The sequence below is a fragment of the Schistocerca nitens genome, chromosome 2 (assembly GCF_023898315.1).
Source record: "Schistocerca nitens isolate TAMUIC-IGC-003100 chromosome 2, iqSchNite1.1, whole genome shotgun sequence".
Taxonomy (NCBI): domain Eukaryota; kingdom Metazoa; phylum Arthropoda; class Insecta; order Orthoptera; family Acrididae; genus Schistocerca; species Schistocerca nitens.
The window spans coordinates 1025014569-1025033265 of record NC_064615.1 but is presented as its reverse complement, the minus strand read 5'-3'; the positions used below and the strand labels follow the sequence as shown (position 1 = coordinate 1025033265).

The following is an 18697-nucleotide window of genomic DNA, read 5'->3' as shown; positions in this document are numbered from 1 at the left end:
AACCTAAGGATTGAAGAAATGTGTACTGTCTTGGCTGTCTCATGTCTTTACTAATTTTTTGTTTTCTATATTTAATTATATGTCACACAAAAGAGAAAGTTATTAGCTTATAGGCAATAAAGAGTGAAAATTTTCTCATGAGCTCTTATTCTCCTGATCATAAATAACCTCACCCAGTATTAATTGTGAGTTGTGTCTATTTTTCAAACTGGCCAACTATGAGCAGGATAGGCAATGCAGAACATTTTAATTTCCACTGTCCTTAATATAGGTTTGATGACTTCCAATACAAAACACACATGTTTGAATTCCACAGAGCAAAATACAGAGACAAACAGTAGAAGAGCCATGGTACTGGACTTTCTGAGACTGAATACCAAGTCTTACAATTCTTCAAAGATATATGTTTTATATATCAAACTCTTTGGAAAGATATGTGCTAAAAATGAACATACTTTCAAAAATGAATTTTATTTAAAAGTTTTGACTTCCTGTCTCAAACTCTCGAGGGGTAAAGGGGTGGGGGGGGTGGGGGGGTGGGTAAAGCCTTTGATCAGGTGGATAACAAAATTCTACTTGTACAACTAAAGTAGTAAGACATCAAAGTTACCTCTCTTGCATGGATGGAGTCTTACTTGCATAACAGAAAATAGATGGTCTCATTAATAGACTGTGATGTAAGCCCACCGTCCTTATATTTGGATTAAATTTTGGGTCTCAAATATTGAATTATATACAGTTGTTTTCATATTCATTTGGCATTGGACTGTTTTGACAGCATGTGCAGGTAGCTTTACTCCCAAGGTAAATGCTTCACAGTAATAAGTTTCCATATTGTGTATCTAAGTGACACATGCCCTATAAAATTCTTGTTTTCACTATTCAATATAATTAAGCCAGGAAAACTCTAAAATAATGAGAAACATAACTTGAAATCAGAAACTGAATTTGTTGCACTTTACATCCATAGAAAATGTCCCTGTGATGCCTGAAGTTCATCCACAACACATGGGGCTAACACATACTTTGCTTGAGTTAGCTATTTCTTTACAGATTCAGTAATGTTGCTGTAAAAGTATTATAGTGCATAGGTAACATTATTTAGCAAATACCACAAATGTGAGAAATTTAATCTACACCTAAGGGTTTCAGAAGTCAAGCTCCCACCACTGGTTGTGTACATTCAACCCTTCATACACATGCACTTTAAAATCACAAAATAGTCATCAAATAAAAACATAGCACTTTGCTGTGGAGTACATTCCTTAAATTTGTGTGCTGTAGGGTAAATAAAGTGAACAATGGTTGTTATTCAGTGATTATGTTCAATAATTTGGCTAACAATGTGAATATTCTCCTCAGTTATGCTGGTCCTCAGATGATGTCAATGGCCTGCATTCTCAACTGTTTCTTGTCCTTGTAGAAGCTGTCTGTGACATGTGTACACTTGAGTCTTTCTCAAGACATTGTCCTGAAACTGGGCCACCAGAATTTTCAGAACTTTCAAAATTTCATTTCCATTTTATCATGTTTCACACAGTATACAGACTGTGGAGGCACATCTATACTGTGGCAAACTGATATCCGAAACTGCATGTCAAAGATTTCACATTCATGTCCATGGTAAGCGCAATTTTACTATGGTGGATTTAGTACATGTGTTTTACCAAATACGTGTGGCACCAAATGACATTGCTGAGACTGTCAACTGCGCTCCATTTAGACTGTTAGTATTGTGGAGGCACCAGTGGTGGCCAAGTGAAGCAAGCACACCACCACTGCTCACAGCCAGCTCCCTGTCTGACAAATATGAACAGGTGAGGCTGCTAACAGCAGGGCCTCATCCATTTGCTTCTTCCCCATTGTACCCAAATGTGCTCGAGTCAGACCAGCTCTGTGACAGTACGCAATAAGTTGATAAGTTGTCAGTGATAGGACTATGTAGTTGGACAGTTAAAATTTGTGTTAATGTTCTCTAACCTTGTCAGTATTCAGTATGCAGTTATCAGGTGATGCAATTTTTGTATATGTAGTGGTTGCCAATAAAGAGTGAAGATACAGCATAGATCTTACCTGCTAATGTGTACAATAAAACCGTCATCCACTCCCCTCTTCAGCATTCCTTGTACAGCTTCTCTTGTACATATGCTTAATCCCATGACATTAATTTCCAAAATCTTCTTCCATTCCTCTGAGGGTGCCACTGAAAAGCAAAATAAAAAATGTTCTTTTGTGTTGTGTGGTAGTCTACTACTGAAGAAAAATAGAAAAATATATTTGTCGCAGTAAAACTAATAAGCATTGCCAATTTCTTTGCAGTTTGTCACATATTTTTATGTTTCATGGTTTAGTCCACTATACGAGTATATTTATTAGATTTCAGACATGCTACATTAACTTAGTATCTGTACTACATCAATCCCTCCATGTAAATGAATATAAATTTTCCATATCCTATTTCCTTCTTAAATTTTACTGCCATCCTAACAATTGTGACTGTGTGAGTGCATAAAACATGCTACCACAGTTAATGCATTAAGCAGATGAAGTTTTGACAACAGCTTCTAAATAAAAAGCTTTATTCTCTCCTATAAAATTCAGTCAAATTCCTTTTCTCAGCAAAAATACATTACCAGTCAAAAAAATGTATGTTTGTGTTAGTTGATTAGAGAATGCATAGAGTGTCAATTCAGTGTATCATTAAACACTACAACAGCACAGAACATACTGTTATGTGTGATACTTTTAGTTATGCTGCCTGTGAGAGGAAGACTAAAATTAGTAAAATGATCCTCACATGTGCACTGTGAGAACACTGAGCTAGTAAGCCATATGCTGAATTGGTTTCTGTTGAAGATATTTGCCAATAAGACAATGCCTTTGTTGGCAAACTTTGTCATTTTACAGGACAAAATTATCACATCAGTATTAGCATACAGTACCTATGAGGTAACACATGTTACTTCGAAAAAGTAAGTCACAACAAGTTAACCCAACAAAACTAAGTTTAAGTATTCAGTTGCAAAATAGTATATTCATTTCATTATTACTTCGTATAACATCAGTATTCAAAAAAACTATTAGCTCAATACAATGGAAATGACAAGTTATTACATTTTACCTCTGCAGTGACACGTGAGTGTACCTTCAAAAAGCCATGCATGTGGCAGTGCTGTGTCATCCACAGAGGGCGCCGCAGACTTGTGTGTGTGTGTGTGTGTGTGTGTGTGTGTGTGTGTGAGAGAGAGAGAGAGAGAGAGAGAGAGAGAGAGAGAGAGAGAGAGACATCACCATCAGAGCCTGCCATGGGCCACAGGCCATTTAAGGCTAGCCGAACTATGTTTGACCTCAGTTCCCTATGTGTATTGCTACAGCTCCTTGCATACATAACTGGTTCCTGATTAATGTTACTTCAGCACTGTGTTCAAGTTGTTAATTTTTCCATGGAATAATGCTGTGTTCAGTCTACTGGCCATGTTTTACTAATACCTAATTACAACACTCTCAACTGTGTAGTGGCTGTTTGTGAACTTGATTATTCAACATTCAGTATCAAATAAATTACTCTTAGAAATTGAGAGGACATAATCTACAGTAATTTATTCTCTTTTGTGACTAAAGTTATTTTTCATGAATAATTTTCATTTTTTCTCATAATTAAATTTCTTTATGCGAATTATTTAAGTTTAAAATCTACATTTAATTTACGTAACACAGTTATTGGTAATTGTTGTTAATATTAATTTATAAAATTTACATTTAATTTACATAAAACAGTTGTTGCTAACTACTGTTAATTTTAATTTACAAATGATTTTATCAAAGAATCAAATTTAGAAATCCTTTAGGTTTTATTTTCATTGAATGCCAGTAATGTTTTCATGTTTGATGTTACAATAATATCTATGTGAGGAATGAAGGTAAACCCTTCAGGAGAAGCAGTGAATGCCCTATCATGGTGCAGTACTGGATAAAGGTCAGCTTATCTTGAAACTTCAAGCTAATCTGGTGACAGCAGAAGAAGGTTTAGCAGTTTTGTTTTTATTCTCCATCTGAAAAATTATGAATGAGATACAGGATAGTTTCAAATATTGGTATAAAGTGAATTTATTAAGCCCATAACAACTGGTGACCCTGACACGATATTCAACAGTCACTGAGATCTCTACTGTGCTGTCGTGCTACAACATCTGCGTAAACGGCATCATGCATCTTTTGCGTCCTTGTAACCATAACTGCATGATATCAGACCTGCTACCAACTGCAGACATGCCTACAGGCACAGTAATCAATCACATGATAGTAAAACCATCACAACAGAATCCTTGCCTGCAGTTAGAATGCCAGTTTGTCCTAGTGCACATAACTGCAGACGACACAAATTATAGTTATGTTGTCATTACACTCAATGAAGATATGGCCATGGATGTGCAAGACATTCTGGCATTACTACCTAGCACTGATTACCTGCCTCTTGCAATCTGTGATGAATAGATTGGTAAAGTTACTCCACACCAAGGAGCTAGGGCATTGCACTCCATCACAGTTACTGCAACACCTGTGTATGTTAGCAAACAACACTGTTAACACAGACATCCTGCAGAACATTTTGTTACCATGCCTGCACCTGAGGTGCAGAGGATATTAACAGTGTGTGCTGGTGATCTCGATGTGCTCATGCAAATGGAGGATTGCGTAGCAGAGATGTATCTGTCCACATGTCGCCACAGTTTGATCACAGCCTCTGGCAGATAACAGCTTTGTAGCATCATAAGCATAGATCAATGAGCTTACCATGCAAGTTGCTGCCTTACAAGCTCAGAATACTAGCTGCCAATTCCCTTGCCACTACCCATTGGGAAAGTGCAGCCACACACCATCATCAGCAAGAGTCTCCTAGTACCACTGATGGTTCGGCTTGAGAATGTGGAAGTGCAGTCCACCATGAGAGAAGGAAGGCTCAACAGGAAGTTAGTGATGATGATCACTGAATCTCCAGATGGCAGCCATTGGCTTTTTATGACATGGCACAATACAAAGCTACAGTTCCCGGTAGGTACAGGTACTGACGAGTCAGCTTATCCATCTGCCCGTCTGCTGTGCTGTAACTGTGATGACTTCCACCCTTTTGCTGCCCATGGTTCCATGATCTAAACAATTGGTCAGGTCACTTTAATGTTAATCCCAGACCTGTGATGCAAATTCGAACAGCAATTCATTGTAGCAGACATAATGCACCCCATACTCTGAGTGAACTTCCCATCATTCAGTGGACTCTGGGCTGACCTCCATCATCAGTGCCTCATTGATACCACTACCAGCCTGATAATCTAAGGGTGAGTACATTGTGTCAATTACACTACAGTCCAGATGATAACTGGTGACTCTCCATTCACAGAATTCCTCACACAGTTTCCAGAGATCACATCAGACACCCTCACCAACACCCATGCGGCACTTGATAGTATGTAATATATTAACCACACCATGACCACCACTTCATGCTTATCCATGCTGCCTGACACTGGAGGAGCCATAGGATATGAAGCAGGAATCTTGTTCATGCTCACTTATGGAATCTGCTGTCCATCAAGCAGTGATTTGGCATCTCCACTGCATGTGGTCTCAAAGAAGTACAACAGAAGGTGCCCATACGGAGATTAAAGACAGCTCAACTTCAAAATGATTCACAACTGATATCTGAAACTGCATGTCAAAGATTTCACATTCATGTCCATGGTAAGCACAATTTTACTATGGTGGATTTAGTACATGTGTTTTACCAAATACGTGTGGCACCTAATGACATTGCTAAGACTGTCAACTGCACTCCATTTAGACTGTTAGTATTCGTTAGAATGTCTTTTGGAGTTTTTATTGCTACCCAAATGTTTCAACAACTTACGGATGAGGATGTACATGACCTAGATTTTTGTTACGTTTACAGTAATGACATTTGGGTCATGTCAAGCTCTGGGGCAAAATACCTGTCACTCAGCAGTTTCCACTCATCTCCATGCACATGGTCTGCTTATCAACCCCTTCAAAGTGCATCTTCAGAGTAGTTGAGGTATCACCAATTTCTATTGTCGTTTTGTTCCTAAACATGCCATCCTGGTTACACCATTGAATGAATTCCTGCATTGTGCACCAAGGCCAAAGGACAAATTGTCATGGAAATGAGAGGCATTTGAAAAGGTGAAGACAGCCATCACAGAAGGTACTCTGTTACCACACCTATCCCCATAGGCACCTCTCTCCCCAATAGTCAATGTGTCTGTCACAGCAATTGCTGCTGCACTGCAATGGCAATTAAGAAAACACTGGCAGCCCTTGGCCTTTTTCAGTCAAAAGTTATCGCCATCACAGTAGAACTGATCCATGTATAATCATGAAATGTATGCTGTAGGCTGCACACACCTCCATTAAGATGTTTTCCCACATATTAGAGGGACGGTGTTCATCTTAGTCACAGACCACAAGGCAATGAAGAACACTTTCCATCAGTGTCCAGAGAAAGCTTTACCATGTCAGCTGCACCAACTAGACTATATTAGACAGTCCACCACCCACATAACCCATGTTGAGGGTGACCTGAGTGTGCCAGTGGATGCTCTCTCTCAGACCAAAGCAATCACTGATGCAGCTGATTTTGAAGCTGCCACTGCAGAACAGAAAGGAGACAGTGAGATGTGACACTTTTTGACACAACCATCAGGCCTATAGTTCTATTGTGTTACAGTAACACCATCAAATGTGCTGCTGCATTGTGATGTAACTACTAATCTGTGACTGTTGACTTTTGGCAACAGGCAATCACCTCCTTGCATTATCTGTTGCACACTGGAGTATGGGGCACAAAAAGCATGATGAAGCAAGCTTTTGTGGGGCCAAACACAGACAAAGAAAGTATGAAAATGTGCATCATTGCATGGCTTGTCAATGGAACAAAGTAAACAGGCAGGTCAGTGCACCACATGGCAGGTTCATTCCACCAAACCAAGGATTTGAGCATGTGAAACTGGACATTGTTGGACCACTCCCACCACTGGAAGAGAACATTTCACACGCTAGCTGTTGGTATTCCCTATGATTAACATTACCACCAAAAATGTTGTGATCACAACCTTCTGGGGATGGATAACCTGTTTCAGTGTACCACTGAGTTACAACAGGCCAAGGATAGCAGTTCAAGTCATATCTGTTCAAAGCAATTGCAGTCCTACTGGATATGAACAGTATTAGAACCCAGCAGTGAATGGCTTATTTGAACAAATGCACTGGCAATTGAAAGTGTCTCTTCAATGTCATGAATTGCAGCAGGGGACAAAGACATTGTCCATTGTCCTCCTGGGTCTCGGTGCATCAGGAAAAGAACATCTGAAAGCCACAAATGTGAAACTTGTATATGGACAGACACTAAAACTGCCCATCAAGTTCCTCAGCATGTCAGATGGCCACATTTAACCATCATACTTTGTACATGGTCTACATGCACAAATGTGGCAGTTACATCCCATAGCTCTAAGGGACCAGCAGAGCCATTGCCCCTTTATTTTTGATGAGCTGTGGAGCTGTTATTACGTTTTTTTTTGCACCATGATGTGGTGCACAAGCCACTCAAACCACCTTACAACAGATAATTGCATTATCAATAGGAAGGAAAAGACTTTCAAAGTTGACATGATGGGAACACCAACCACCATCCCCATCAACAGACTCTAACCAGCTTTCAATACCTCCCATTCCAGTCAGACTCATCCAAGGACACACACTCCACAGACATGATAAACATACCAGCTGCTCTGCTGCACACTACAGGTAAGCAAAAAAAAAAAGGGGGGGGGGTTCAAATAGCTCTGAGCACTATGGGACTTAGCTTCTGAGGTCATCAGTCCCCTAGAACTTAGAACTACTTAAACCTAACTAACCTAAGGACATCCCACACATCCATGCCCGAGGCAGGATTCAAACCTGTGACCGTAGCGGTTGCGCGGTTCCAGACTGTAGCGCCTAGAACCACTCGGCCACACCGGCCGCCCACAATGGACAACTGAGGCTACCTGCAGCCGGCATGAGACCTGTTGTGACCCGGTCCAGATGACATGTCTGATTCAACATGAAACATCATTGGCACTAAAGAGGGAAGTGGTGAAGTGCAGTGTTAAGTGAAGTGTATTGCTATCATGCAAAAGATTACTCTGTGCAGTGATTATCTTTGACACAATCTCTCTTTGATTTATGATTGCTCTGTTTTGTAATCATTTTGCTGTCTCATTCTCTGTCAAACAAATACTGAATAGGTAATGGGATAGTTTCAAATATTGCAACAGAGTGACTTTATTAAATCTGCAAAATAGCCAAGCATTTCATATCAGTGAAAAGATCCAGGAAGTCTATGACCTACCTGATGGGTCCCTTACCTCCTGGAGTCTGAGTATTCTGACCTTCCTGTTCAACATATCCTTCTTTCCATGCCAAGGAAGGAACTAATAGTTCAAAAATCTTGAGTCACACACCTCTACAAGAAGGGTTGAAGAGGAGATCCACAAAACTAACATCCACTATCACTGGCATCCATCTGTTGTAGAATCTTAGAAAATATTCTGAGCTCAAATGTCATGAGTTACCTTGAACAGAATAATCTCTTGCACACCAACTCTCATGGATCCAAATATGTCAGTGATGTGAAACCTAACCTGAGCTTTTCTCACATGACCTCCTGGAAGCCACTAAGATCTCTGCACATAAATGTGAGTTCCAGCTTGCTTAGAGGTGTACAATTTGTGATGTGATACACTCAGCCTGGATAAAGAGTTTCACGTGCAAGCTCAATGGAAGTCTGAACCCCCCCCCCCTCCCCCCTTACTAAAGTGCTGCAAACTGTGTGTGCATTTAAAACATCACAAGTGGATAACATACTTTTGTGTCAGAATTTTACCTTTCACAGGTGGCCCAGAGCTGTAGAGATACAATGCAGTGTGCTTCCATAACAGACTGTTAAGTGGTGAAGTTCAATTCAGTGGTAGCCAACGAGTCATTTTCTCCACGATCTTGGGTTAGTACTAGCTGTCACTCATGGCAACACACTTTGTTTTCCAGTTCTTTGAATTTTTTTCCTTGCATTCCAGGTGGGACTATGCACATAATGAGGGCAAGAGTTATAAGCATTTCCATAAAGGACACAATGCTGAAGTATGCCTTAGCATGGGGGGCACCAGGTAGTGGCCCCAGCTGATTCAAATAAATAACATTTCTGACAGTGATGAGATGCTAATACCATGTAAAATCTTGTTGCATGTAACAGTGAAACTCATTCCAGTAACTTTTCTTTGTGATTCTGGTGCACTGGTCTCAGTCATCAATGTCTACATATTTTAGTATGGGCACTCACTTCCTCAGCATAGTACAATCAACACTGTGTGATTATAGGCACTATGAGGTGTTACTAAAGTTAATGCATCAGGCAAGAAGGATAGGTAATGTTTCTGCTAGAAAGAGCAGATAAGCAGTTGTTAGCATCTCACTTATACAATGAAGTGACATCATTTAGTCCCATTATGATGGACACAGTGGAATTACAGTATAACCTCATTAGAGTGAACTCGCATTAGATGAACTCGTGGCTAACATGAAAAAAAATATTGGTCCCACCTGGAATACATTAGTTCTTATGGTATGTTTTATCAGTTAACATGAATTTCGGTTAAGGCGAATTACGAACTCTGTTTCAGTTCCTAGCGTAATTAAGTTTCACTGTAACACAAACTTCAGACCTTAGAGTATTCTAAAGCATATTTTTTTTCCGAAATGAATGTAGGAAATGTAGCTACAAAGCTAATTATACTTATTGTTGACTCGTTTTTAATGTATTGTAGGTCGGTAGCCGCGATTATCACCTCAACAATCAGCGTATGCTCTACGTTGTTAGACATTCAATAATGTGTGCAGCAGCATTTTGTAATGTACTCAGTGCCAGATTTGACAGGTGTTCTGTTAGTTGTAGCCATATCGAGTTGGAATACTGAATAAAAACTACAGTTACAACCGGTACCGTAGCACACGAAAATGGCAAAAAGGAAACAGACAGCTCTAAACGTACAGTCAAAGCTTAAGATTCTAGATGAAGTGGACCGTGGTACCAAGAAAACAGCAATTGCAGAGCAGTTTGGAATACTTAAATCTACTTTAACTATGATTATTAAGAATCGAGAAAAAATTATTAATGCTGCGGCATCAGGTTCTTGAAACAAATCTAAATGACTTTGTACCGCCAAGTATGAAGACATTGAGACATCACTGCTAGAATGGTTCAATCATATGTGTCCATCTAACATACCTTTAACTGGCCCTGTGATTCAGTAAAAAGCAAATAATATTGCTAAAGATATGGGCATCGAAGACTTCCATTGTTCTGCTGGTTGGTTGTATTGGTTCCAAAAGACACATTCAATTTCATCTGTATAAATTTGTGGTGAAGCAAATAAAGTTGATGAAAAAAGTGCGAACAGCTGGTTGCATGAATTCAACCGAGTGAGGGAAAAGTATGCCTCATGTGATGTGTTTAACATGGATGAAACTGGATTTTTCTAAAATCTTTTTCCAAATTACACCCCAGGGATAAAAGATGATAAGTGTCATGGTGGAGCACGAAGCAAACAATGTGTGACTGTTGTACTGTGCTGTAATGCTGATGGCAGTGAGAAGTTTCATCCCTGGGTTATCGGTAAATCCGAGAAACCACGTTGTTTTAAAAACATAAATATGGACACTTTACCTTGCATCTACTCTCCCAACAAGAAAGCTTGGATCGATGGCACATCATTTCGCAAGTGGCTTCTTCGTTACAACAGTCAAATGGTTGCTCAAAATAGACATGTTCTTCTTACATTGGACAGATGTACTGCCCATAACGTTCATGATCTGAACCTTTCCAACATAAAGGTTCAGTTTTTTGCACCCAAAGCCACAAGCCGCCTTCAGCCTTTGGACCAAGGCATAATCTCTCTCATAAAGAGAGCTTATTGCAAGCAACTTGTAAGATCTGCAATTCGTGTTGCTGAAAACAACAGTGCAACCCCAAATTGGAATCTGCTTGATGCAATAAAAGCCATTGCAGCAGCCTGGAACTTAGTACCACCACATCATATGGGGAAGTGCTTTAACAGAGCTTGGAGACATAGCAACACTGAAGATGTCCACGAGTTAGAAGATGCCACTTCACCTGATGAATGGACAGTTCTGCAGGATGTTGCGAACCCTGGGATTAGTTTTGAAGAATTCATTAGTGTAGATGACAATGTTGTCATATGTGCTTCTGTGGAATCGGATGTGCCAAAAGCTGTGAACGAGGTGCAAGAAGGGCCATCAGAAGAAAGTGAAAAGGAAAAGAATACAGATACCATTCCACTTACCCGTCAGGAGGTGTTTACAGCCTTGGACTGTTTTGAACAGTTCGCTTCAACATCTGACGTCACTGCTGGGTTTACAGACACTATCATTACAATTGGTTGTGAAATTACAAAATATTATTGTTCCCGTGAATGTCATCGAACCATGACTGAATTTTTTCCAACGTACATAATTTGTGAGTACTTGGATTTTATAATCACTTTATAGTGTTATAAGTCTACCATAATGTGATTGATAGTGTAGTGTATTACACATTAGTGTACTGCTGCACATGCATACTTATTAAAAGCTGTGTTTTTCACTTAACCTGGATTTTTTTAACACAAACTCCTTATCTTTTGGTCCCTTTGGATTCATGTTAACAACGTTTTAATGTATATGCAAGGTTTAAATGGACTGTAAATCATGTTCTGGAGATGTCTGTGTCTAGTAAGTGGATTAAGGATGGACAGGACCCATCGTTATTTAATATGAAATTCAGAAAATGCTGAGGAAGCAAAGGATGTTTCACACACAAATGATATCAGGAAAAGATTAGTAGAGGCAAAGATCTGTATACACAGCATACAACAACTACTCCACTCACACCATAGCAAAAGATCTGGCTGAGAAACCAAGGACATTCTGGTCCTACGTAAAACCACAAACAAGATATAAGACTTCTATCTAGCCATTCATTGACCAGTCTGGAGTACCTGTAGAAGATAGCGAAAGTAAAGACGACATTTTAGATTTTGCATTTGAGAATTGCACAAACATACCATCATTTGACAAACACACAAATTCCCATATGGGCAATAACATAGTAGGCATCCCTGGTGTAGAGAAACAACTGAAAGAGTTGAAAACAAATAAGTTGCTAGGTCCGCCTGAAATCCCAATTCAGTTTTTTAAAAAAACTACTCTGCATCATTGTCCCCCTACTTAGCCTGCATTTATCATGAATCTCTTGTCTAATGTAAATTCCTAAACAATTGGAAAAAAGTGCAGGCAACTCCTGTATATAAGAAGGGTACAAGAACAGACACGCAAATTTACAGCCAATATTCTTAATTCTGATTTGCTCCACAATTCTTGAACATATTCTGAGTTTAAATATAATAAATTTCCTTGAGCCAAAACGCTCACGATATCCTGCAAACTATGGATGAATGGCAATAGGCAGATTCCATACTTCTATATTTCCAAAAGGCATTTGACACAGTTCCCCACTGCAGACTGATGATAAAGGTACAAGCCTATGGAATAGCTACCCACATATTTCAGTGGCTCAAGTCTTCTTACGTAGTAGAACCCAGTAGACAGTCCTCAACAGCAAGTGTTCATTATAGACACAAATATCGTCAGGACTGCCCCAGGGGAGTGCCATAGGACAACCTTTACTTTCTATATACATAAATCTGGCAGACAGTGTGGGCAGCAATCTGCAGTTGTTCGCTGATGATGCTGTGGCGCACAAGAATACGTCTTCATTGAGAGATTTTAGCAGGATACAAGATGACTTAGACAAAATTTTTAGTTTGTATGATGAATGGCAACTAGCTCTAAATGTAGAAAAATGTAAGTTAATGTGGGTGTGTAGGATAGCAAACCTGTAATGTTTGAATATGGCATTATTAGTTGGCTGCTTTGGGCAATCATATTGTTTAAACACCTGGGAATAACATTGCAAAGCAATAAGAAATGGAATGGGTATGTGAGGATTGTTGTAGGGAAGGCAAATTATTTACTTCGATTTATAGGAAGAATTTTGGTAAAGTATAGTTAGTCTATAAAGGACACTGCATATAGGATGGTAGTGTGACCTATTCATGACTACTGCTTGAGTGTTTGGGATACACATCAGGTCAGATTAAAGGAAGACATTGAAGCATTTCAGAGGTTGGCTACTAGAATTGTTACCATTAGGCTTAACCAACAAGCAAGTATTCAGGAGATGCTTTGGGAACTCAAATGGCAATTTCTGGAGGGAATGCAATGTCATTTTCAAGGAACACTGTTGAGAAAATATAGAGAGCCAGTATTTGAATGAAGCTGAATGCAGAACAATTCTACTGCTGCCAACATACATTTTGTGTGAGGACCACGCAGACAAGTTACAATAAATTAGGGCTCATATGGAGGCATATAGACAGTCATTTTTCCTCACTCTGTTTGTGAATGGAACAGGAAAGGAAATGACTAATAGTGGTACACAGTACCCTCCATGAAGCACCATGTGCTGGCTTGTTGAGCGTGTATGTTTTTAGTTCTACATCTACATCTACATTTATACTCCGCAAGCCACCCAACGGTGTGTGGCAGAGGGCACTTTACGTGCCACTGTCATTACCTCCCTTTTCTGTTCCAGTCGCGTATGGTTCGCGGGAAGAACGACTGTCTGAAAGCATCCGTGCGCACTCTAATCTCTCTAATTTTACATTCGTGATCTCCTCGGGAGGTATAAGTAGGGGGAAGCAATATATTCAATACCTCATCCAGAAACGCACCCTCTCGAAACCTGGCGAGCAAGCTACACCGCGATGCAGAGCGCCTCTCTTGCAGAGTCTGCCACTTGAGTTTATTAAACATCTCCGTAACGCTATCACGGTTACCAAATAACCCTGTGATGAAACGCGCCGCTCTTCCCTGGATCTTCTCTATCTCCTCCGTCAACCCGATCTGGTACGGATCCCACACTGATGAGCAATACTCAAGTATAGGTCGAATGAGTGTTTTGTAAGCCACCTCCTTTGTTGATGGACTACATTTTCTAAGCACTCTCCCAATGAATCTCAACCTGGTACCCGCCTTACCAACAATTAATTTTATATGATCATTCCACTTCAAATCATTCCGCACCCATACTCCCAGATATTTTACAGAAGTAACTGCTACCAGTGTTTGTTCCGCTATCATATAATCATACAATAAAGGATCCTTCTTTCTATGTATTCACAATACATTACATTTGTCTATGTTAAGGGACAGTTGCCACTCCCTGCACCAAGTGCCTATCCGCTGCAGATCTTCCTGCATTTTGCTACAATTTTCTAATGCTGCAACTTCTCTGTATACTACAGCATCATCCGCGAAAAGCCGCATGGAACTTCCGACACTATCTACTAGGTCATTTATATATACTGTGAAAAGCAATGGTCCCATAACACTCCCCTGTGGCACGCCAGACGTTACTTTAACGTCTGTAGACGTCTCTCCATTGATAACAACATGCTGTGTTCTGTTTGCTAAAAACTCTTCAATCCAGCCACACAGCTGGTCTGATATTCCGTAGGCTCTTAGTTTGTTTATCAGGTGACAGTGCGGGACTGTATCGAACGCCTTCCGGAAGTTGAGAAAAATAGCATCTACCTGCGAGCCTGTATCTAATATTTTCTGGGTCTCATGAACAAATAATGCGAGTTGGGTCTCAGACGATCGCTGTTTCCGGAATCCATGTTGATTCCTACATAGTAGATTCTGGGTTTCCAAAAACGACATGATACTCGAGCAAAAAACATGTTCCAAAATTCTACAACAGATCGACGTCAGAGATATAGGTCTATAGTTTTGCGCATCTGCTCGACGACCCTTCTTGAAGACTGGGACTACCTGTGCTCTTTTCCAATCATTTGGAACCCTCTGTTCCTCTAGAGACTTGCGGTACACGGCTGTTAGAAGGGGGGCAAGTTCTTTCGCGTACTCTGTGTAGAATCGAATTGGTATCCCGTCAGGTCCAGTGGACTTTCCTCTGTTGAGTGATTCCAGTTGCTTTTCTATTCCTTGGACACTTATTTCGATGTCAGCCATTTTTTCGTTTGTGCGAGGATTTAGAGAAGGAACTGCAGTGCGGTCTTCCTCTGTGAATGTACATGGTACTTCTAGGTCATGTGTTACTCAAGGACATTTATAGTCAGGTGTCTTGACACTGACAACTTTGGCTGAGTCAGATCTGTTGAGGAAGATTATATTTGGCCTCAATATACATTAAACTTTCATTATGTCATACAGTACACTCCTTCAATTTGTCAGTACCATGAACTGCTATTGACACACTTAATATGGATTTTGCACTGTTGTTTGAACCTGGTTAGGTGAAAGTAGTGAATTTTAAGGCACCCATTGTCTTTAAACTGACAGCAACTACAAGATTTTGCAGAGGGTCCCCAAATTGGTTGGTCATTAATGATGACATTAAGACTGAACTTGATAGACTAGTACAACAACAAGTTTTATCCCCCATATCCTACAGTTAGTGGGCTTCTCCATAAGGGGTGGTCAGGAAATGTGGGAGATCTCTCCAAGTGTGTAAAGACTTTAAGCAAACCATTAATGCTCAAACCAACATTGATTCTTTTCTTTCCTAAGCTTGGGTGGGGTAAACTCTTCTCTAAAATTAATCTTACAGGGGCACTCACTGAAGACATTCGTGTTGAACACAATGTTTAGATTGTATAAATAGAACAAGTTGCCTTTTGGCACTACTAGAGGCCCCGCCATCTTCAAGAGTTCTTGTATAGACTAACGCTGGCATTCCAAATTGTGTAAATTATCTTGATGATATCCTGGTCATTGGTAATAGAATGAGCAAATATTTGTGCAGTCTCCATCCGGTTTTTGTGACACTGGCACATAAAAGACTTATGCGTAACTTTTCCAAATGCATTTTCTTTCAACTTTTGGTTACTTGTTTAGGTTATATCCTCTATGACGTTGGTCATCAGTTCACCACACAATAATTAGAGGCTATTCAGAACATCCCTGCACCTAAATCTGTTAAGGACATTCAGGTATACCTAGGAACAGTGAATACTACTTTTTCTGCAAGCAATATCTGTAACCCACCTGCTCACCCATCTTAATAGAAAAGAAGTGCTTTTCTGTGGTCTGAAGTGTTTAATCAGGCTTTTTAGAAGTTAAAATCAGCCCTCAAATTAGCCCCCTGCCTAGTGAACTGCCAATCTCAACCATCATTGGTGTTGACTACAGATGCACGCCAACATGGTGTCAGGTCTTTTTTCTCTCATAAGTTAGAGGATGAAACAGTGGGGCTAACATGGATATCAGTATGTCAAAGATGCTTACTCTAGCTCAGGAGCAACATCTCAGATCACAAAGGAACTGCTGGTCATCCTTTTTAGTGTCCATACTTTTTTTTCCTACCTCACCTTCCAGTATGTCTGGATCCTGAATTAAAGCACTATGAAATAGTTCATTTTCAATTAAATGGTCAACTGGAGTAACTGCTTAATGAGTTCCCTATAAATTCCTACGACATACTACAATGTCCAGAGCAACTCATTTCTTCGACAGGCCCAGAAGTACACATCCTGTTCAACAGTATCCAGACACATCTTTTTAATGTGGAACTGACCACTAGATGTTATGAGATACAGTCCCACCAGTATAAAAGGCAGTGGGAGTATTGTATTGTCAATAGAGAAACGGTAACAACAGAACTGATTGAGCATACAGCCCATTGACTTCCAACATGGACCAATCATTGGATATCACCACCAGACACATCTCATCCTTCTAAAGCTAACCAGACTGACTGTTGCTGATGTGATGGTGAAGTTGAAACACAAAGGAACACTCACAGCTAAACCAAAACCAGATATAGACCTCATGTACTGCAGGGTCTGGAACATCAATCATTGCAGAGAGTGGTTGTAAAAATCACATAAAATCAGCAGAAATGGTCACTTGTATTTGTTCCAAATTACTACCAGCAGTCCAGCTAGCACAATGATTGTGCACTGGGAAGTAAAACGTATGGTGTACAATGGGCAACCAGGTTCTTATATCCACAGACTTTCATTGTCAGTGGTGAGAGAAGCTTGAAGTGGTGTACAAAGAGATGCCATTGGACAGTGGATGACTGTAAATGAGTGATTTGGAGTGGTGGATCATGCTATACACTGTGTCAATCTGATGGAAGAGTTTGGGTTTGGCAAATTGCTGGATAATCTGTATAGTACCCAACAATGAAGTGTGAAGTAAGTGGAGTTGCAGTATGAGATGTTTTCCATGGTTATGGTGTGGATCCCTTACTGTGCTTATGAAAAAGCTAAATGAAAAAGGATATGAACACATTTTACAGCATTACGTACTGTGTACAGTAGATGAACAGTTTGGACTTAATGACTGTTTGTAACAGCATGAAAATGCACCATGTCATAAAGAAGGATCTGTGAGACTATGATCTGTGGACAATAACATTTCTGAAATTGATTGGCCTGCCCAGAGTCCTGAACTGAAATCAGTAGATTGCCAGGATGAGTTAGAATGTCAACTTCACCTCTGGCTGTAATGTCCAACATCACTATTTTCTCTGGTTTAGGCTCTTGAGGAAGAAAGGTCTGTCAGTCCTCCATAAACATCCAGACACATAGTTGAAAGTGTCCCCTGCCAATTTCAAGGCATGATAAATGTAAAGTAAGAAGAAACATCCACTAATAGGTGTCTGTATAATTTTCATCAGATAGTGTCGGTGCAGCCATGTTGGCCTTACGTGTTCTCTGCTGCAGATCCACTTGACCTTTGCTTGCTTTCTCTGTCCTCTATGCAGCATCAGGTACTTCAGCTCATGTATCTATCCCACCTGGGCATTTCTAGAATGAAGCAAACCTTGTATGGACAGAGATTTACAATGGTTGCAACAGTGTGCAATTTTCCAAGCACACTAACTGACCTCACCCCAGTTATTCTGATCATAGCTCACACTAACACAGTCAAGGGACCAAGTTCATGCCAACTTCACAGTCCCTTTCATGGGATCCATGAGGTAAACTATTGTGGACACCTTCTCCCACTCTCTGTGTGTCACCTATCTCCAGCTGACAACAAGGATATTCACAATGGGAGTCTTGGAGTGGATCAACACAGTACAGGGTGCATCAGTATGCTGGCGATCAACAATGGTCCCCAATTTACAGCAATCAATTTCAAAAGCTTTTGCACCTTCAGTGGTATTAAACACCTTACTAAACTCCCTTTCCCTCAATTGGCTGGCAGAGCGCCTTGTTCACTCATTTAGGGTCCAAAGGGTTCTGCAGAATTTGCTTCAGTGCTAAACTTCATAGCTTCTTACATATTCATGTCTGTCAATGAGCAGTGCCCACTGGAACTACTTTATGGGCAACCTTCTACATCTACATCTACATTTATAATCCGTAAGCCTCCCAACGGTGTGTGGCAGAGGGCACTTTACGTGCCTCTGTCATTACCTCCCTTTTCTGTTCCAGTCGCTTATGGTTCGCGGGAAGAACGACTGTCTGAAAGCCTCCATGCGCGCTTGAATCTC

At 40.2% G+C, this 18697-nt stretch overlaps 1 protein-coding gene across 1 annotated transcript in view; it reads right to left on the bottom strand.

Moving 5' to 3' along the window:
- The window catches only part of LOC126237372 (farnesol dehydrogenase-like), a 114924-nt gene that overhangs the window by 26653 nt on the left and 69574 nt on the right, over nt 1–18697 (bottom strand). Inside the window, exon 3 of the mRNA XM_049947456.1 lies at nt 2074–2203. Within this exon, the coding sequence (XP_049803413.1) occupies nt 2074–2203 (130 nt within the window). The remainder of the gene's footprint in view (nt 1–2073; nt 2204–18697) is intronic.